At 49.0% G+C, this 21,838-nt stretch overlaps 2 protein-coding genes across 4 annotated transcripts in view; one reads left to right on the top strand and one right to left on the bottom strand.

The window, feature by feature from the left end:
- The window catches only part of si:dkey-9k7.3 (circularly permutated Ras protein 1), a 79,875-nt gene that overhangs the window by 24,835 nt on the left and 33,202 nt on the right, over positions 1–21,838 (top strand). For all 3 annotated transcript variants that reach the window (XR_005461899.1, XM_038807663.1, XM_038807664.1), the window contains exons 3-8: positions 5,907–6,152; positions 8,123–8,251; positions 13,228–13,326; positions 14,670–14,761; positions 16,628–16,807; positions 19,996–20,046. Coding sequence is in view for 2 of the 3 variants with exons in the window: in XM_038807663.1 (XP_038663591.1) it covers positions 5,907–6,152; positions 8,123–8,251; positions 13,228–13,326; positions 14,670–14,761; positions 16,628–16,807; positions 19,996–20,046 (797 nt within the window). In the remaining variant the exon portion in view is untranslated. The remainder of the gene's footprint in view (positions 1–5,906; positions 6,153–8,122; positions 8,252–13,227; positions 13,327–14,669; positions 14,762–16,627; positions 16,808–19,995; positions 20,047–21,838) is intronic.
- LOC119971722 (spexin-like) overlaps positions 1–21,838 on the bottom strand; it is a 97,199-nt gene that overhangs the window by 68,464 nt on the left and 6,897 nt on the right. The window lies entirely within an intron of this gene.

The raw sequence follows: 21,838 nt of genomic DNA, 5'->3' as shown, positions 1-21,838 counted from the left end.
TCCCTCATGTGCAACTCGCAACTCCTCCAGCACGGTAGCATGGTGGTTAGCATAAATGCTTCACAGCTCCAGGGTCCCAGGTTCGATTCCCGGCTGGGTCACTGTCTGTGCGGAGTCTGCACGTCCTCCCCGTGTGTGCGTGGGTTTCCTCCGGATGCTCCGGTTTCCTCCCACAGTCCAAAGATTTGCAGGTTAGGTGGATTGGCCATGCTAAATTGCCCGTAGTGTCCTAAAAAAAAAGTAAGGGGGGGGGGGGGGGTTGTTGGGTTACGGGTATAGGGTGGATACGTGGGTTTGAGTAGGGTGATCATTGCTCAGCACAACATCGAGGGCCGAAGGGCCTGTTCTGTGCTGTACTGTTCTATGTTCTATACCCTACCGGCAGTACCACTTGATGAACGTCTGCTCACTTTTCATCTGCCTGCATGTGTAAAGGTCTCCATTTTCATGTCCCCAGTTTCTATCCGCTGAAACTGATGTCGGAAACCAAACTTTGATTTATGAACTAATTCAAAATCATCTGCCATTTCTGCTGCTAATCTCACAGCTTTAACCCTCTGCTCTTCCACATGAGTTCTCACTACATCAGGAATTGAATTTTTAAACTCCTCCAAAAGTATAATTTCTCTGAGAGCTTCATACATTTGGTCTATTTTCAAAGCCCTTATCCACCTATCAAAATGACTCTGTTTGATCCTTTCAAACTCCATGGGCGAGATTCTCTCATCCCGCGGCAGAGTGTCCACGCCGTTGTAAATGCCGTCGCGTTTTACGATGGCGTGAACGGGCCGCTCCCAGGACTAATTCTGGCCCCTAGAGGGGGCCAGCACGGCACTGGAGCGGTTCATGCCGCTCCAGCTGCCGTTCCCCGCACAAACTGTGCGCCACAGGATCCGCGCATGCGCAGTGGTGCCGGCGCCAGCAGCAACACACACATGGGCAGTGGTGCCGGCGCCAGCGGCAACACACACATGGGCAGTGGTGCCGGCGCCAGCGGCAACACACACATGGGCAGTGGTGCCAGCGCCAGCGGCAACACACACATGCGCAGTGGCGCCGGCGCCAGCGGCAACACACACATGCGCAGTGGCGCCGGCGCCAGCGGCAACACACACATGGGCAGTGGTGCCGGCGCCAGCGGCAACACACACATGGGCAGTGGTGCCGGCGCCAGCGGCAACACACACATGGGCAGTGGTGCCGGCGCCAGCGGCAACACACACATGGGCAGTGGTGCCGGCGCCAGCGGCAACACACACATGGGCAGTGGTGCCAGCGCCAGCGGCAACACACACATGCGCAGTGGCGCCGGCGCCAGCGGCAACACACACATGCGCAGTGGCGCCGGCGCCAGCGGCAACACACACATGGGCAGTGGTGCCGGCGCCAGCGGCAACACACACATGGGCAGTGGTGCCGGCGCCAGCGGCAACACACACATGGGCAGTGGTGCCAGCGCCAGCGGCAACACACACATGCGCAGTGGCGCCAGCGCCAATGCGTGCATGCGCAGTGGCCAACTTCATTGCCACCCTTGTTTTCAATACTCTGGACATGACGTCCGCAAATCCCTGCCAATGTGCCCTAAGGTTTGGACACGCCCAGAACATGTGGACATGCTTCGCTGGTCCCCCCCAAATTTTACACACCCGTCCTCCACCCCAAAGAATCTACTCATCCGGGCCACTGTCCTGTGGGCCCGGTGGACCACCTTGAATTGGATCAAGCCCTTGGGGCATGTCGCGATCACGTTGATTCTGCTCAAGACGGCCACCCATAAGCCATCCTCCATCTCACCACCAAGCTCCTCCTCCCATCTATGCTTCAGATCCTCGATCTGCGTCTCCTCCGCCCCCATGAGCTCTTTGTAGATGTCTGAGACACTCCCCTCCCCCACCGATCCCCAAGACACTACCCTATCCTGGAATCCCCTTAGTGGCAGGAGTGGGAAGGATGATACCTGCCTGCGCAGAAAGTCCCGCACCTTTAAATATCTAAATATGTTCCACCTTGCCAACCCAAACTTCTCCTCCAGCACCCTCAAGCTAGGGAAGCTTCCCGCTAAAAACAAGTCCCCCATCCTCTCAATTCCCGCCCTTCGCCATACTCGGAACCCCCCCATCCAAGCCCTCCAGGGCAAACCGGTGATTGTCACAAATTGGGGACCAGACCGATGCGCCCACTGCACCAGCGTACGTCCTCCACTGACCCCAAATACTCAGGGCTGCCACCACTACGGGGCTGGTGGAGTACCTTGCCCAGACTAGTGCCCTTACACGAGGTTGTCTCTATCCGCTCCCAAACCAACCCCGCCCCCACCACCCACTTCTTTATCATGGCTATGTTAGCCGCCCAGTAGTAATTACTAAAATTCGACAGCGCAAACCCCCCTTCCCCCCCGATTCCACTCGAGCATCACCTTCTTCACTCACGGGGACTTAACAGCCCAGACAAATCAGGATGATTTTATTAACCCTCTTGAAAAAGGGCCGTGGAATGAAAATTGGGAGACACTGAAATACGAACAGAAATCTCAGCAGGACCGTCATTTTGACCGTCTGCACTCTCCCAGCTAATGACAGCTGGAGTGCATCCCACCTCCAAAACTCACCCCTCATCTGTTCAACCAACCGGGACAAGTTCAACTTGTATAACCAGCCGCAGTCGCTCGCCACTTGTATCCCTAAGTACCTGAAATTGTCCCCTACTAACCTGAACGGCAGCTCTCTCAGCTGACCCTCCTGACCCCTCGCCTGGACTACAAACATCGCACTCTTTGTCATATTCAGTTTATACCCCGAAAACAGTCTAAATTCCCCCAAAATCGCCATAATTTCGTCCATCCCCGCCCCTGGATCCAATATGTATAGGAGCAGGTCGTCCGCGTACAGCGAGGCTCTATGTTCCGCCACCCCCAGAACCAGATCCTGCCAGCCCCTTGAAGCTCTCAGAGCAATTGCCAACGGCTCTATAGCCAGCGCATATAACAGTGGGGAGAGGGGGCATCCCTGTCTTGTCCCCCGGTACAGTCTAAAATAGTCCGAGGTCATCCTATTAGTCCTTACACTAGTCTCCGGGGCCTGGTACAACAGCCTGACCCAGTCAATAAAACCCCTACCGAACCCAAATCGTCCCAGCACCTCCCATAGATAGCCCACTCCACCCAGTCGAACGCCTTCTCTGCATCCATTGCCACCACTACTTCAACATCCCTACCCTCCTAGTCTTCTTATATTGGCCACCAACTGCCTACCCTTGACAAATCCAGTCTGATCCTCCATAATCACACCCGGCACACAATCTTCAATCCTGGAGTGCAAAACCTTGGCCAGCAACTTGGCATCCACATTAAGCAGGGAAATCGGCCTATATGACCCGCATAGCTCCGGGATCATGTCCCGCTTCAATATCAACAAAATAGTGCCCGGTGACATCGTCGGGGCAGCACCCCACTGTCCGTCACCTCATTGAGAAACTTAACCAGCAACGGCCCTAAAATCCCCGGGAACTCTTTATAAAACTCCACCGGGCATCCCTCCGGCCCCGGGGCTTTACCTGACTGCTTTGCCTTCAAGCCCTCAACTATTTCTTTGGCCCTAATTGGGGCCCCCAGGCCATCCACCAGCTCCTACCCATCCTCGGGAAGGTCAGTCCGTCCAAAAAGTGCCTCATCCTCTCCGGCCCCATGGGGGGTTCCGAGTGGTAGAGCCCACTGTAAAAGTCCCTAAACGCCCTGTTTAGCCCAGCCGACTCCCCTACCGAGTTCCCCTCCCCATCAACCACCCTCTCTGTTTCCCTGGCTGCCTCCCTCTTCCTAAGCTGCTGTACCAGCATTCTGCTGGCCTTCTCCCATGCTCATAAAACGCCCCTCTTGCCTTTCTAAGCTGCTCCACTGCCTTACCTGTGGACAACACCCCGAACTCAGCCTGCAGCTTCCGATGCTGCCTTAAGAGCTCCACCTCCGGAATCATAGAACAGTACAGCACAGAACAGGCCCTTCGGCCCTCGATGTTGTGCCGAGCAATGATCACCCTACTCAAACCCATGTATCCACCCTATACCCGTAACCCAACAACCCCCCCCCCCCCCCCATTAACCTTACTTTTTTTTAGGACACTAAGGGCAATTTAGCATGGCCAATCCACCTAACCCGCACATCTTTGGACTGTGGGAGGAAACCGGAGCACCCGGAGGAAACCCACGCACACACGGGGAGGACGTGCAGACTCCGCACAGACAGTGACCCAGCCGGGAACCGAACCTGGGACCCTGGAGCTGTGAAGCATTTATGCTAACCACCATGCTACCGTGCTGCTCTACGGTCCTGTCTTTCTGTAAGATCTCCTGAACCAGTCGGTCCATTTCTGCCCTATCCGTCCTGTCGCTATGAGCCCGGATTGAAATCAGCTCCACTCTCACCACTGCCTTCAGCTCCTCCCAGACCACAGCTGTTGAGACTTCCCCCGTGTCATTAACCTGCAGATAATTCTGCATGCACTTACTCAGCCTCTCGCACACCGCCTCGTCCGCCAACAACCCCACAGCCAACCTCCATTGCGAGTGCTGGAAGCTCTCCTCACTAACATGCAGTTCCACTAAGTGTGGTGTCTGGTCCAAAATAGTGATGGCCGAATATCCCGTGTCCACCACCCCTGCCAGCAAATCCCTGCTCAAAATGAAAAAGTCTATCCGGGAATAAACCTTGTGAACATGCGAATAGAAAGAAAACTCCTTCCCCGTCGGCTGCCTAAACCTCCATGGGTCGACGCCCCCCATCTGCTCCATGAACCGAATCAGTTCCTTTGTCACTGCTGGCACCCTCCCCATTTTCGAACACGACCGGTCCAGGCCAGGGTCCATATTAAAATCCCCTCCCATAACCAGCTTGTGAGAGTCCAGGTCAGGTATCTTCCCCAGCAACCTCTTTATAAATTCCATGTCATCCCAATTTGGCTCGTATACATTAACCAAGACCACCTTCCTCCCCTCCAGCTTACAACTGACCATGACATAAAGCCCCCCCCCCACCCCCCCCCCCCCCACCCCCGCCCCCCCAACCCCACCCCCGTCCGAAACTATACTACCCGCCTGAAATTGCACCCGCTTGTTGATCAAAATCGCCACCCCTCTAGTCTTGGTGTCCAGCCCCGAATTAAAGACCTGACTGACCCAACCCTTCCTTAACCTGACTTTATCCGCCACTTTCAGATGTGTCTCCTGCAACATAAGCACGTCCGCCTTCAGAGCCCTCAAGTGCGCGAACACACGTGCCCTCTTGACCGGCCTATTCAACCCCCTAACATTCCAGGTGATCAGCCTAGCTGACTCTGAGAGTCCACAGGATGGCTGATGTGGGAAATGGGGAATGGATAACTCATTCAAAGAGCCAGCAGGCTTATTCTGGGCAGCACGGTGGCACAGTGAATAGCACTGCTGCCAGGGCTCCGGTTCAATTCAGGCCTTGGATGACTATATGGAGCTTACATGTCTGCGTGACTTTCCTCCGGATATTCAGGTTTCCTCCCACTGTCCAAAAATGTGCACGTTAGGTGGATTAGCCATTCTAAATTCCCTCTTAGTGGCCAAAGCTGTGCAGGTTAGGTGGGATATGGGGCGAGGGCGGGGGAGTGGGCCTAGGTAGCCTGCTTTTTCAGAGGATCGGTGAGGGTTTGATGGGCCAAATGGCCTCCGTCTGCATTGTAGCAATTCTGTGGTTCTACCTGATTCTGAAATTGCGGATGAGACAGAGGAGGGCGGGCTTTATTTTGCATTTGCCCTGAATTTACCATGAATTATCTGAAACTGAAAAATCCATCTTTCCCATCAACATCACACCTCACATTGAGAAGCAAGAAAATACATTGTTAATAGGTATTTAACTTTTTTCTGTTCATATTCAATTGCAGATCAAAGGCATGATAGACCAGCTGCTATCCCGGATCCTGTTGAAAATGAAACATATTCAAGTACAAGCTTCAGACCTCCACCAATACAAGCCCGAGGCAGCATTCATCAATACGACAACCGTTTTCTGAAATCACCTTCAATTGTGGAGAACTGTCTGTACGCCACTGTGCCAAAATCTTCACACAGTGGGAGCCAAGCAAAACTTCCAAAGCCTCTTGCCAGAACAAGAAAATCAATTCCAATAGGTAAAGACTTTCTGTTGGTCCCTGATCCATTCAAGTCGAGTATCTGGATTTATGGTTCCCATCTACAAGTCAGGAAGGCGAGCAGGGGCCAGCCTGTCAGATTTAGATAAAGCTATATTTTGTCACACAGGTGCAGTCTATTCTCCCTTTATCATTCACGGAATTGGGCATCGCTGGCAGGGCCAGCATTTACTGCCCATTCCTAATTGTCCTCCAGTAGGTGGCAGTAAACAACCTTCTTGAACCACTGCAGTCCTTTTGGTGCAGGTGCTGTTGGGGGCAGAGCTTCAGGATTTTGACAAAGCAACTGTGAAGGAATGGCAATCTATTTCCAAGTAAGGATGGTGAGTGATTTGGAGGGAAACTTGGCGGTAATGGTGTTTCCATGCACCTGCCGTCATTATACCTTTAGGCGGGAGAAATTGTAAGTCTCGGAGCTGTTGGCACAGTTATCGTGAGTTACTGGAGTTCTCCTTGTCTTTAGTACACATTGGTGCCTGTTTGTCAATAATAGAGGGAGTGAATGTTTAAGGATGTCAAAGAGAGATTAGGTTCTCTCTTCTTGGAGATGATCATTTCCTGGCACTTGTACACTTATATGGCACAAACGTTACCGACCATTTATTAGCCCAAACATGAATGCTATCTAGGTCTTGCTGCATGCAGGCAATCATTGCTTCTTTCTCTGAAGATTATTTGAGTGGATTGTGGAATGCTCCAGATTTCTCTTGCAATAAGAGTGGAAAGGAACAGCCTTGTTTCAAATGAAGGCAATACATCAGAGGGCGCGATTCTCCCAACAGGAGGCTGAGTACCGACCGCCGGAGTGAAAACCGGAGTGTTTCACTCCGGCGTCGCCCCCTATTCCACCCCTGGGGGGGCTAGGAGCGGTGGCGAGTGAATCCTGAGCGCTCGGCCTTGACGCTTGCGTCAAAGCGGCGCGCCGGGAATGACACAGCCGGCGGTGCCGAAGTGACGTCAGCCGCGCATTCGCAGGTTGGCGAGCTCCAACCCACGCATGCGCGGTTGCCGTCTTCCCCTCCGCTGCCCCGCAAGACATGGCAGCTTGATCTTGCAGGGCTGCGGAGGGAAAAGAGTGCGTCGTTTACAGACGCCTGCCCGACGATCGGTGGGCACCGATCGCGGGCCAGACATCTGCTGAGCACGCCCGTGGTGCTCGATCCTCCCTCCGTCCCCCACAGGCTCCACACTCACCTGTCGTGCGCTGTTCACGCCGGCAGCAACTAGGTATGGTTGGCGCCGGTGTGAACCGATCGGGTTCGGCAGGCCGCTCGGCCCATCCGGGCCGGAGAATCGCCGGTCGCCGTGAGAAACGGCGAGCGGCGATTCTCCGAGCGGCCTGTAGAAAAACGCGACACGCCATTTTTGGGGGGGTGGGAGAATCACGGGGGGTGCCAGGGCGGCGTGGTGTGATTCGCCCGGCCCTCCTGCGATTCTCCCCCCCAGCGTGGGGTGCGGAGAATTGCGCCCCCAGGTTTATGGAGTAAGTGCTAGGTATTAGGAGAAGACATGATCAGACAATGCACACCCAACAATTTCAAAGCCTTGTTAAACACATCACTGTTGAGTCCTGGAGGGTGAGCTAATGACGAAAGCCCTGCTTAGTTGGTGTCGAGCTTAAGCTATATCAATGTCTGGATTGTAGAAGGAAGGGAAGGCTGAGACAGGTGAGGTGTGCCATTGTTTTAATGATTTAGCAGGTCCTGGAGAGTCCTGTAGTTCAATTTTATCTAGCTCTAAACAAATTCACTTACACTAATTTAAATTCAGGCTCAATAACCTCAATAAAATGGGGAAAGAAAGGAGGGAGGGAGGAGGAGAATGTAGGGCAGCATAGTTTTAAACAGAAAACAGAATAGATAGGCAAACAAAAGATGATAGAGAATGAAAAGTATATATTACACTCTCTTATGTTTGCTACTAAGTTCTGATGTTGTGTTTGGTATCAGATGATGAAGACAGCCAGGCTCCTCCTCTACCTCCACGCCCTAGCTCTCTCACCACCCATCAGCTCGCTGCAAGTCTGCCAGGTACACTCAACTCACACCCTCAGATCCCTCCACCAAGGCCCAAGCGTGGTAAGTCACTTCATGCAAAATAAAATTATTTTGTTTCTTAACATGTTTGAATTGCACAACCTGCATGCCCACGTGACAAGAGTAACTATACTTTAAAAGTAATTTATTGCTGTTAAAGAAAAGTGAGAGATCCTGAGGACATTAAAGGGATTGTATAAATCATTGCTTTACATCCTTCAACAGAAATTGGGATTACTTAAGGGGATTTGCCCAAACTTCCTGTTGCATCTTAGAATCTTTGATCACTTTTTTTCCTGGAAAGAATTTTTGAATGAATGATTGTGTTTTAAAACAAAGTAAATTTGCATTAAGGTTTTTTTAAAGAATCCACAGGCTGGAACTTCTGTGACAGGAAGGTTCAAGTTCGGAGTAAAGTCTTCCACAATGATTGCATTTCATCACCTTGTTTCAGATAGCCTAACCAACTAATCAATCCTGTTAGAGAGGGCGAAGGATTCTTTCACAGAACCCAGCCTGGAAGTGATTCTCAACAATGTTGACAGGCTATTCAACAGTGTTGTGCATCTCAGTCTTATCACAGATCTCCACCTGTGACTGCTTCATTTCACGACTTAAGCTTTTCCTTTGCTCATCACTCTTTCCTCTCTTGTGTACTCCCATTATCCAGCTCTGAGATTACTGGTGGCTTTATTTTCATTCTTTCATGGATTGTGGGCATCGTCGGCTGGGCCAGCATTTATTGACCATTCCTAATTAACCTTAAACTAAGTGTCCGTGGGTCTGGAGTCACATTAAGGTCAGACCAAGGGTGACAGGTTTTCTTCCCTACGACACAATCGTGAACCAGATGCGTTTTTGAAACAACTGACAATGGTTTCACGGTCACCTTTCAATTCCAGATTTTTATTGAATTCAAATTTCATAATCTGCCATGGTGGGATTTAAACCCAGTCCCCAGAACTCTCCCTGCCCTGGCTCTCTGGATTATTAGTCCAGTGACAATACCAGTACACCAAAAATATTTTTTTCTGACTCTAATCGCAATTCATTTCACTCATTGTGATTTTTTCAGATCAACTGAAGCAAATGAGAGTGTTTAACCACCTGCATCCTGGTGTGATCAGCCACCTCCAGCTGCTGCTCCTCCATCGCCACCTGTGAAGGCCTTACGCATATAGACACCAGAATAAATACATTCTCTACACTCTTCAATAACTGATAACCGAATAGGGGCCTGCAGCAAGGCTAACAACTAGAGAGAAAATGATGGAAAATCTCAGCAGGTCGAGCAGCATCTGTCGGGAGAGACAAGAGCTATCGTTTCGAGCTTTGACAAAGAGTCATCGGACTCGAAACATTAGCTCTTTACTCTCCCTAATGATGCTGCCAGACCTGCTGAGATTTTCCAGCATTTTCTCTTTGGTTTCAGATTCCAACATCCACAGTAATTTTCTTTTATTTTAATAACTAATACTAGGATGTGTAACTGTGGGTGGCCTATGGAAAAGGACTGAGATCCAATCAGCCTGGCATTTCAGATGGACCGATCCGTGCATATGCCTTCTTAACATATCAACTTGGATACAATTATACCACCCATTGCACTGGCTTTCTTAGAAACTTACTCTAAAATCCAATTATCCTTTGGAAAATAATATTCTGTCTGACTTTTCCCTGGTTATTCTTAACATATGAGCCTATATTTGACTATTTCATTATCAATGTACATCCTGCTATTGAAATGATTATGACTGGATTCTCTACATGCAATACCACTAACAGTTTCACAAGCAATTAGCAGATAGGTTGGATAGCCTATAGATTAAAAAACTAAATATTAAAAATTATAAGGCCACAAAGTAGCTCACAGTGAGTAGTTACGAATAGTGGGCAGCGCGGTAGCACAGTGGTTAACACTGTTGCTTCGCAGCTGCAGCGTCCCAGGTTCGATTCCCGGCTTGGGTCACTATCTGTGCGGAGTCTGCACGTTCTCCCTGTGTCTGCCTAGGTTTCCTTCCAGACACCAAACATGTGCAGGAGAAGTGAATTGGCCATGCTCAATTGCCGTTAGTGTTCAAAAAAACATTTAGGTGAGGTTACTGGGTTATGGGGATAAGGTGGAGGTGTGGGCCTAAGTAGGCTGTTCTTTCCAAGGGCAGGTGCAGACTCGATGGGCTGAATGGCCTCCTTCTGCACTGTAAATTTGATGATCTATGAACTTAGTTTATTTACAATAACTATTATATACAGCACATGGTAGATCCCAAGTGGGTCTCTCCCTAACCGGTGCCTAACTGGCCGGTTTACATACAGTACATTGCTTAGTGGTGCTCGCCCCTAAACAAGGGGCTCGTATTCTGCAAGGGCCACAGGGAAGTTAATTGTTCCCACCCCAGAGGCTACTTGCAGTTACAAAACATTGAAGTTTGATATTCAGCATTATAATAATTTTTATTAGTGTCACAAGTAGGCTTACATTGAAAATCGCTTATAATCACAAGTAGGCTTCAAATGAAGTTACTGTGAAAAGCCCCTAGTTGCCACATTCCTGCGCCTGTTCAGGGAGGCTGGTACGGGAATTGAACCATGCTGCGGGCCTGCCTTGGTTTGCTTTAAAAGCCAGCTCTTTAGCCCTGTGCTAAACCAGCCCCTTAACACAGCAATGAAGTTACTGTGAAAACCCCTAGTCTCCACACTACGGTGCCCGTTCGGGTACACTGAGGGAGTATTCAGAATGTCCAATTCACCTAACAAGTATGTCTTTCGGGACTTAAGAGGCGGGATTCTCCCTTTGGGGGACTAAGTCGCCACACCCGCCGGAAAATGGGCAAGAATCACTCCGGACTTTTTCCTCGAAAGTCCGGGGTGATTCCCCATTCCCCAGGGGGCTAGCAGGCCTCCGGAGTGCGCCCCACAGCTCTGGTTGCCGGTGGGGCCCTGCTGGACAGACCGCGTAGCTACTCATGCGCACAGCAGCCACAAGCGGGCGCCGCCAACATGGCAGAGCCACACTCTGGGCCCGCGCAGAGGAAAATAAGTTGCTCCCGGATCGCGAAAGCCTGCCAATCGGTGGCCCCCGATTGCGGGCTTGCCTATCGTCGAGGCCCCCCCATCGGTGCCCGAACCCCAGGCCCCCCCCATCCATAACACCCCCATCAGCCACGACTCCAAGTTCCCACTGGGTAGAACAACATTAAAACCACTCGGCCCGTTGTGCGTGGAGAATCGCCGGGGGGGGGCCTTTTCCAAAGGCACCGGACCGGCGCCGCCTTGAACATGCGCGTGCAAATGGCGGCGATTCTCCGGTCACCGGAGAATCACGTGCCGGTGTGGGGTCCTACTTTGATAATTCTCCGTCCTCGCGCCGTGCGCGATTTCGCCGCACAGGGTCGGAGAATCCCGCCCAAGATTTTTTTTAAACAATGTGATCGGGAGCACCAAAATCCCTTGATTAGATTCAATACCATAATTCACTTTCATGGATCCATTATTCAATAAATGGATATGAATACCTCAACGCACTTTGTTAGATTCCATTCTGGACATCACCTGCAACTCTTTTGGTTATATTCCATTCTGGACATTTCCTCCCACCATCTGATTTCCATAGTGTTGTCTCTTGTCACATGGACAACATCCTGCTGACTTTGAGCAGAGTCATTCTTTGAGCGCAATATTCTGGCCCAGGGGTTAATGTCTCCAGAGCTTCGGCATTCAGGCTGAATGATCACTACCCACTTTGACACAAAATCTTAATTTCTATCCTGTTCCTCTCTGTACCTCACTCCTGTTCCTCTCTGTAACTCACTCCTGTTCCTCTCTGTAACTCACTCCCGTTTCTCTCTGTAACTCACTCCTGTTCCTCTCTGTACCTCACTCCCATTTCTCTCTGCAACTCACTCCTCTTCCTGTCTGTCACTCACTCCCGGTCCTCCCCATACCTCACTCACGGTCCTCCCCATACCTCACTCCTGTTCTCTCTGTAAGTCATTCCTGGTCCTCTTCGTTAGTCACGTCTTTCCCTTTATGTAACTTACTCCTGTGTCACTGTTACATTCTGGTATTTGATTAATTGTTGATTGACATTGTTGCTAGTCTCTGAATGATTTGGTGAATTAAAAATATTATTTACTCTCCTCCTTTTTCACATTTTCTCCCAAATTTACACCCAACAATAAACAATAATCACTAACGAATGTAATGTCAATCCCCACATCAATAACAACGATCCCATCCTCCCATCAAACCCCAGACATTAGCCGACATGTTAATATAAACAAATGACAAAGAGGAATCAGGAATCACCCATAGTCACCATTAACACACAGTCCCCATCCCCCAACCCTCCCAGCACCCCCCCCAATATTCGACGTGATCCAATTCTCGAAAGTGCACAATGAATAACGCCCATGAATTGTAGAACCCCTCCATCCTTCCCCTCAGTTCAAATTTGACCTTTTCAAGAGTCAAGAATTCCAGCGCATCCCCCCACCACACCAGGGCACATGGTGGAGAGGTTATATCTACCCTAACAGGATCCGCCTTCGGGTGATCAACAAGGCGAAGGCTACAACATCTGCCTCTGCGTCGCCCTCCAGCCCCGGTTGGTTCAACACCCCAAATATGGCCTCCCAAGGGCCGGGGTCGTTTCACGTGCACGTAAAAACCTCCTTCCACTAAACCATATGAATGTGGTATACGCACCCCCCCCCCCCCCCCCCCCCCCCCCCCCCCGGCGACATTCACACACATCTTCTACCCCGTCAAAGATCCGGCTCATCTTTGCCCTTATAAGGTGCACTCTATACACTACCTTCAGCTGTATCAGTCCCAACCTCGCACACGAGGTGGAGGCATTCACCCTCCGGAGCACCTCACACCAGAACCCCTCCTCCATATCCTCTCCCAACTCTTCCTCCCACTGTGCCTTGATGATTTAGGAGTTAATAGAATAATAATAATTGATAGTTCATAAGATGGAGTTTGAATATTTTTATGTCACTGTTTTCTTGTAGCTTCTCCAGCCCCTAAGAGGTCCAGTTCCCCCATGACTAAGAAAGCCAATATAAACGTGGTCTCTGTTAACCTGGGAAAGTTGGTAGACATCAATGATGGTAAGTCCACTGACAGGCTCATTTTTCTTTTGCATATAAACGCGAAGGGACTCCAGATGTTCATTACAAGCATGCCTAATCCTTTGATGTATCAATATGCTGTGCAAAGGGGTGATGGAACACAGGCTTAGGGGCAATTTTCCCCAATGTTGCTTTCTATTTTAAGTTTCCCACATATGGGGCGCGATTCTCCGCTGCCCACGACGGGTCGGAGAATAGCGGGAGGGCCTTCCCGATAATTTTCACGGCCTCCCGCTATTCTCCCCCCCCCCTGCGGCCGCCCCCCGACACGAATCGCTGCTCGCCGTTTTTTACGGCGAACAGCGATTCTCCGCAGGCCGATGGGCCGAATACTGCGGAGTTTACGGCCGTTTTCACGGCCGCGATCACACCTGCTTTCAGCGTTTGTGAAAACGGCCGCAAAGTGCCGTCCCGGACAACCATGGCACCGATTGGCACGGCTGCACCATGGCCGTGCCAAGAGTGACATGGGCCTGCGATCAGTGGGCACCGATCGCGGGCAGCGGGTCCGATACCCGCGCACTATTTGTTCTTCCGCCGCCCCGCAGGATCAGTCCGCGGGGCGGCTGAGGGGCATGACGGCCCGCGCATGCGCGGGTTTGACGCGTCTGCGTGATTACATCATCTGCGCATGCGTGGGTTGGAGCCGTCCAACCCGCGCATGCGTGGCTGACGTCATCGTGCGCATCAGCTGGCGTGACGCTTGACGTGCGGACTTAGCGATGGTCGCTAAGCCCGCGATGCCGTGCTTCACGGGGCCCCGCTGCTAGCCCCGCCCGGGGGGGGAGAATCGGGTCCCAGGAGGGGGCGCGGAGGCTGCCGTGAAACACGGCCAGTTTCACGGCAGCCTTTACGACTCGCCGCATTTGCGGAGAATCGCGCCCATGGTGTCAAATAATTGCCTCCTTTCTTTCTGTTGCTATAAAGCACTACGTCACATATACAGAAAATAATCTTGTATTTAAATTACACCTTGACATATCTCACAGAAACATCATAAAACCTTTCAGGTATAATCAATTACTTTGAAGTGTAGTGACTGTTGTTAGGCCAATATTTGTTCTCATACATGCTCCTGTTTTTCTTTTCAGCTGACAATCAGCATTTAACCCATACATGTTCTTGGTAGTATTTCATGAGTAAACCCATTTTATTTTACCCGATTAGACCAAATCAACCAATTTGGTCAGTTGCAAGGCAGGACAGAAGAGCATTGGAACCAATCCAGATCAGTTGCTGTAGTCTGAGCCAGTGAGTGGAATTGAAGGCTGTTAGAGGCAATTAACAATTAACTTTAACTTTTTCTTTCTGCTTCGTTACAGAGCGAGCCCAGACTGTGAAAGCCATCTACTGCCAGAATTGTTCAGCAGCTTTGTCCAGCATTAGCCGGATTCACCAGAAATATGCAGACATAGTGAGTTCCGTATCTGTACTATAATGCTGAATGTTGGAGAGTCCAGATCCTTCATAAAAATATCATTGCTATAATTCAAGAAAACCTGATAGATAAGAGACCCAATTTTCTAAGTACAACTGTATTTTCCCATTTGACACGGTTGGATTCGCCATGTTGCGTGATTACTGAGGATTACTGCATAAGTGAACTCGCAATGGCAAGCCTTGTAACACTTGCAATTGGGCAGGAAGTTATTTTATTTTGTGCTATGATCCTGAATCCCACCAAATGAAGAAATTTGCCAACCAGGATTTCACTTTTTGTAACTTTTACATCAACACAAATCAGAATCAACATAAATCAAAGCTTTTCAAGGACAATTAGGGATGAGCAATGAATGCTGGCCTTGCAAGTGAAACCCACATCCCTTGAATGAATAAAAAAAAACATGAATCAGAAGGAAAATGTTACTTCAAACTAAAAATGTAAATTTCATTTTAAATAGTCGATCTAACAAAAGTACGCCTCACACAACAGCAAACGCCCACATCGCTCCCAGCACACAAGTGGTACTAAATGCAGTTCAAAAGTTCTCTAACTCGCCATCCAGTATGAAAGATTGCTCACTTGTCCATTCAATCGATTCACACTCACGTTGCACTCACCAGCAGTCATACTTTACAGGAGAGCCCCGAATGTGGTTAACACCAACAAGGCATACATCCTCTCTCATTCCATTGCATTAGTCCTGATGGCATCATTCTCCAGTGTTCCTTTTCAACGAAACAACAATATCCAGTTCACAGTTTGGTCCTCTGATACAACTTCCCGTCTCTTTCGCATGCCTGAGCTATTCACAACATTTTTAGGGTTCAGCACCATTTAGCTCACTTGTACATCACTTCCCCAAAAGCTTCTGGAACTTTCTTCTTACTCCCAAATGGAAAACTGAACTTTTTGTAAAGAACCTTTCTGGCCTCTCCTCACACATTCTGTTTTCCTCTTTCTGTCTCTTCTGCTTTCTCTTTGTGTCTGCATTTGTGTTCTGATCGCCTTCTGCCTCCAACTCTCCTTTGCCTCTGGCCATATGGCCTTCATAAATTAACTTTCTTCCTGTAGGTACTGCTTCCACATCAAGGGTTGTCAAGTCAGGTGGACCAGTATTCCTTCTTATCCAAGAAAATTATCATTGATTCCGTTACAATTTATTCATAGAACATAGAACAGTACAGCACAGAACAGGCCCTTCGGCCCTCGATGTTGTGCCGAGCCATGATCACCCTACTCAAACCCACGTATCCACTCCATACCCGTAACCCAACAACCCCCCCCCCCCCCTTAACCTTACTTTTTAGGACACTACGGGCAATTTAGCATGGCCAATCCACCTAACCCGCACATCTTTGGACTGTGGGACGAAACCGGAGCACCCGGAGGGGAGGACACACACGGGGAGGACATGCAGACTCCACACAGACAGTGACCCAGCCGGGAATCGAACCTGGGACACTGGAGCTGTGAAGCATTTATGCTAACCACCATGCTACCGTGCTCCCCGAAAGTTGGGGAGCTTTTAAAACAATTATAGATTCCCAGACATTTTAAAGAATTACAAATTGCTATTACTGCTACTGCTTCCAGGTCAAAGGCCATCCCATTTGACAAAGTAAAATATAAAATGTTACTTGTAATGACCTTGACAAAACATGTTTCATAGCTAAGCTTAAAGGAGATGCCCATTTTAAAGTATTGCCCTTTCAATCATACTCCAGGATGGGGTCACCCATAGTCTAACTTGATGCTGTGAGTTATCTCTGTAATTGTTTATTCAAGCTATCTTTTTATAAAATGCTGAACCCCAGGTCTCTTTTCTTCCTCATCCAGATATGGCCTTGCGAATTCTGTAAGACGCACAATGTGGTGACCCGATCCTTCAGCACAATACCCAACAGTCAAGATGTCATGTACGTCTCAGGGTCTCTCAATGAAGATTACATGAATGTGGATGACTCTTTGGTTGTCTTCTGTGTAGACATCTCTGGAAGCATGTGTGCAACCAATGAGGTAAGGAGGAGTCCTGGGGCCTGCCCAAGAATTATGAGGGGAACGTCAGAATCTAGAACAGCATCTCCCACCACACGCCAAGTGTCCACTGTCACCAATGTATGTAGATAACTCTTCATCAGGGCAGTTTCTTTATTTACAATTCTTACTCTAACACCAAACATGCTATTAAACTTATAACATTATAAGTACAGTAATAAAACTACTCAAAATTCAGGAAAAGCCTTCGAATTTCAATACCCCACTGAATTAACAATATTCCATAAAATATAATTGTGACCAACCTTAGCTGTACATCCCATTGTGGTGGTATGATTTGCATAGCTGTCTGCCATTGGTGCAGAACACCGGCTTACCATTGGCCCTGGTCGGTCATGTGCCTCTCGACCGATTGGTTGAGACCAGTTATGTGACGGCTCTCCGATTGGTCAAGAGGCTGAGTTAACCACGCCTCCATACCGAGGTATAAATAGTTGGAACGCCCGGCGGTCGTCCATTTTATTGTAGTCAACCGCAGGGCTAAGTTCTAGCTTATTAAAGCCTAACTTTTGTATAGCAACTCGTCTCTCGTGCAATTGATGGCTCATCACCCATTTCTCTATTAATAAAATAGAAAATACTGGAAACACTCAACAGGTCTGGCAGCAATTATGCCGAGAGTTCTGAAGGAGTCATTTTGTACTTGAAACGTTAACTCCTGCTTCTTTATCCACACATGCTGCCAGACCTGGGGCGGCATTCTCCCCTACCTGGCGTGACGGAGGGTGCCGGCGTAGGGGAGTAGCGCCAACCACTCAGGGGTTGGGCCTCCCCAAAGGTGGGGAATTCTCCCCACCTTTGGGGGCCAGCCCCGCGCCGGAGCGGTTTGCACCAGAAGACTGGCGTAAAAAACCGGCGCCCCTGGCAGCGGGGCTGGCCGAAAGGCTTTCGCCGGTCCGCGCATGCGCCGGCAGTGACATCAACGGCAGCTGGCCGCTGACGTCACTGCCGGCGCATGCGCGATGTGGGGTTCTCTTCCGCTTCCGCCATGGCGGAGGCCGTGGCGGCCGTGGAGGAAAATAGTGCAGCCAGGGCACTGGCCCGGAGTCTGAGCGGGGGGCCCCGATCGCGGGTCAGGCCACCGTGGGGGCACCACCCGGGGTTCGATCGCCCCCCGCCCCCCAGGACCCCGGGGGCCCGCTCACGCCGCTGATCCCGCCGTTCCAGAGGTGGTTCAAACCTCGGCGGTGGGAGAGGCCTCCCAGCGGCGGGACTTCGGCCCATCCGGGCCGGAGAATCACCGCAGGGGCCTCTCCGATCGGAGTGGCGAGATTCCGCCGCCGCCACTTCCCGGGTGGCGGAGAATCTCTGCCACGGCGGGGGCGGGATTTTAGGCGCCCCCAGGCGATTCTCCGACCCTGCTGGGGGTCGGAGAATTTCACCCCTGGTTAGTATTTGCAGCATTTTCTGTTTTATTTCAGATTTCTAATACTGTTACGACCAGCCCCAAGTGAGGTTCCCCAAGAGTTGTTGTTCCGTGCGAGACCCTCTGTCCAGTTGGGATACCCCCAAATTGTTACAAACCTGGCCGGGTGAGGGGGAATGACTGGCTCTGTGTATTTATTCAACCCAGCCTCTGATGGTAGCGACAAGGTTTAAGCTACCAAGGTTCCCTTTCCCTTGGAAACCTTTTCCAAACCCGATAGTTACGTTTAAAATGGAGCCAATTTAACCTTGCTTTTTTGTGTTAAGAGAAAAGTTGATCAACTACTAAAAAGGTGAGGAGAAATGGTAAAACACACGCATTTTGATTAGAAATAAGAATTGAGTCCAGGAGTAAGTAAATATAAATAAAAATGTACACACAACAGTTCTTGAGTTGCCACAAGTAGGTGCTGAAGGGTTGCGGCTCTGACAAATTGATTCCAGTATAGTTGGCATCTGCAGGTAAATAGTTGATTCGTCAATTCCAGTTTCCTCAGGTTTGGCAGAGAAATTCTAGTTCCTTTTTCAGCTGCGATCCTTTTGCTGCTTGGGCTGACTTCTCCAGTCAGAGAGTGAGTTTTGAGATATTCCTGCTAAATATGGCTTTTTTTTTCAGTGGCACTGCTTCTGTTACTGTGCCACCCACCTTCAGTGTAGAAAGCTTCCAGCTGCTCATTCTCATAGACAGACCAACAGATAGGAGACGGGAAAGCACTGGGCAGCTCTCTCAGCTAGTTTCTTAACTCCTTCTTAGTATACCCCAACTGGAAAACCAGTCGAGGCTATTACACCCTTAGATGAGATAGCCATTATGTTCCTTTGCCTTTACCAGTGATGGTTGTCAGTTATTGGAGGCTTTTAGAAGTACCTTGTCTGGTAACAGGGAGGGTTCCATTGTCCCTGAGAGAAACACTCTACAGCCATTGCTGTCAGCGTCTCACTATCCATTCTCAGCCATCTTCAGCGTTTGTGTCCATTTTGAAATATAAAACTTGGGCATTTTTTAAAGTCCAATATTTCCGTGTAGAATTCCATGCGTTTTTTCTCCACCATCATACTAACACCTGTAGTATTTTGAATTTGATATCCAAAGTTGAACTGATTTACTGGCAGATGGAGGAGTGGACAGGCAGACCTGAAGGAGATACCCGTGGGAGCGGAGAGAGTGTTGAGTTTGAAATGTGGGAATGTTGGAAATGTGATGAATTTGAAAACAAAGTAAGCAGTGATATTATAGGAAAGTTAGAAGTTGATTGGTTGAGAGTAATCTTCCCCTGCTGCAGGAGTAGAGGCTACAAGGGAGAGAGCTGATTGTAGCTAGTGGGTAGGTTGTTTTTCTCAATTTAAAGCTACATTAAGGCGAGTCGTGTTGAAAGCCATGAGTTTGTCGGCAATGTGAGCACTGGGAAACACTCAGCTAAATGCACTCACTTGTTCCCTTTTGGGAGAATCGCATCCATTGTGTTATTTACATAACAGATCCAGAAAACACATCAGAATGTTCATCGTATTTGAGATGTACTGTTCTGAAAATGTATATTTTATTATTTTCATATGGTACTTCAATGATTTCTAATGTATTTTAGTGCATCAAAATGCTGTGATGCTTTGCTTTTGATTATTAAGATGCAGCACCGTGGTCATCTTGGGGCCATTAGGATTGTTCACAACAAATCCAGAACCCATGTCTAAACTAACTCAGGATCATCCATTCTGCTTTATAGATTGAGGTTGTTGATGAAGGTTCCAGAACAGTTCATATATCAAGACTGCAGGTAACTATTTGCTTTGATGTTTCATGGTGGGGATGGGGAGACCCAATTCAAAATAAACTGAATGTTGGGGAAGGTGAAATCCTGGCGCTCTGTAAGACCCTCAAAAGTATGGGTCTTAAATAATCAAGTCAAAGGCCTTGTATGTGAATAAGTAGTTTAACTTCTTATTCCTTAGCAGCTGTTGTCTCTTATTTTCAATATTATTTGACATCAAAATATAATTAAGTTATCAGACGCCGTAGCACACCATGTGGAGATGCCTCCATTTTATGCTCTGGACTAATGAGACCATAACAGAACATTCTAACTCCTCCTCACCCACTTTCTCAAGAGGAAGGTGTGTCATATTGGTCAAGGAAAAAGTCACTGAATAGAGATCTGGCTGGGAGAGTACACCGAGAAGATGCCATAGGTTTTCTCCTGCTCCACTCAGTTTGGTTTTTTCAGAGAACAACATTTGATGCAAATGGGGCTCGAATTTGCTTTGCAAACCCAATTGTGGATGGCATGTTTGTGCAAACGTATATCTGCATCCTCAGACGGATGTGAAGAAGAGGAGAATAAATAACAAAATAGGGGACAGGAAATGAAAATGAAATTTAGGAAACAAGTCACTTTTATTTCATTCCAGCAAAACATGCCTGGGCAGCACAGTGGTTAGCACAGTTGCTTCACAGCTCCAGGGCCCCAGGTTCAATTCCCGGCTTGGGTCACTGTCTGTGCAGAGACTGCACGTTCTCCCTGTGTCTGCGTGGGTTTCCTCCGGGTGCTCTGGTTTCCTCCCACAGTCCAAAGATGTGCAGGTTAGGTGGATTGGCCATGATAAGTTGCCATTAGTGTCCAAAAAGGGTAGGTGGGGTTGTTGGGTTATGGGGATAGGGTAGAGGTGTGGCCTTAAGTGGGGTGCTCTTTCTAAGGGTCGGTGCAGACTCGATGGGTCGAATGGACTCCTTCTGCACTGTAAGTTCTATGATTCTATGATTCATATTCAATCTTCTGTAAAACCTGAAATCGATTTTAATTATTATTAAGAACTTAAAATTCAGTTTCTTGCTAAGCTGGATGAATTTGAGTGTTTGCCGATTTTGCATTCTTCATTTTTCTTATTTGAATGAAGATGTTTCTGAAAATGTTTGCTGAGCTTTCCCTTTGAATTGACACCACTGTTCAAGAGGGTCCCACCTGAAGGGCCCCTTTTAAACTGCAAAGTTCGTCATCAATGTCGCTTTATTAAGTCTCTGGGAATGTTTTCCCGACCTTCCCACTGATGGGATCTTCCAGCTCCAACAAAGGTAACTCCCTGCGACAGGACGGGTGAGCCGTGTAAAATGCCAGAGACATCGGCAGGACCAGAAGATGCCGGCAGCCAACGGTGAGCTGTCTCCGCCACCCGAAAATCCCACCGTCTAACTCTTTAAAGAGCGAGTTTTATAATCCCTATCTCTTTAAAACATCTGATCCCTTTAATGAGGTGTGACTCTTAAATTCCACTCAGGCTGTCCTGATCCCCTGCTGGAATTTCAGTGGGAACTGATAGATCACACCAAGGGAGATGGCATAACAGCTTATTTTTAAACCTTGTATTCCAGTTCTCTGGAAATACCAGGTTGTATCCATCAAAAACCTCCACCTTGCTAAACTTTCCCAAATCCGCATTTCCCAGTGTGTTCTCTACAACTATTCTTGGATTTGCAGGTGTGATTGACCCCTTTAATACAGGAGCCAAAACAGAAAAACTATTTTTTGCAAAATTGCTGAGGAGCAGGACGACAGGTGGGCTGAGACCACTGAC

Source organism: Scyliorhinus canicula, chromosome 9 (assembly GCF_902713615.1).
Source record: "Scyliorhinus canicula chromosome 9, sScyCan1.1, whole genome shotgun sequence".
Classification (NCBI taxonomy): Eukaryota; Metazoa; Chordata; class Chondrichthyes; order Carcharhiniformes; family Scyliorhinidae; genus Scyliorhinus; species Scyliorhinus canicula.
This window is presented reverse-complemented; position numbering and strand designations above follow the sequence as displayed.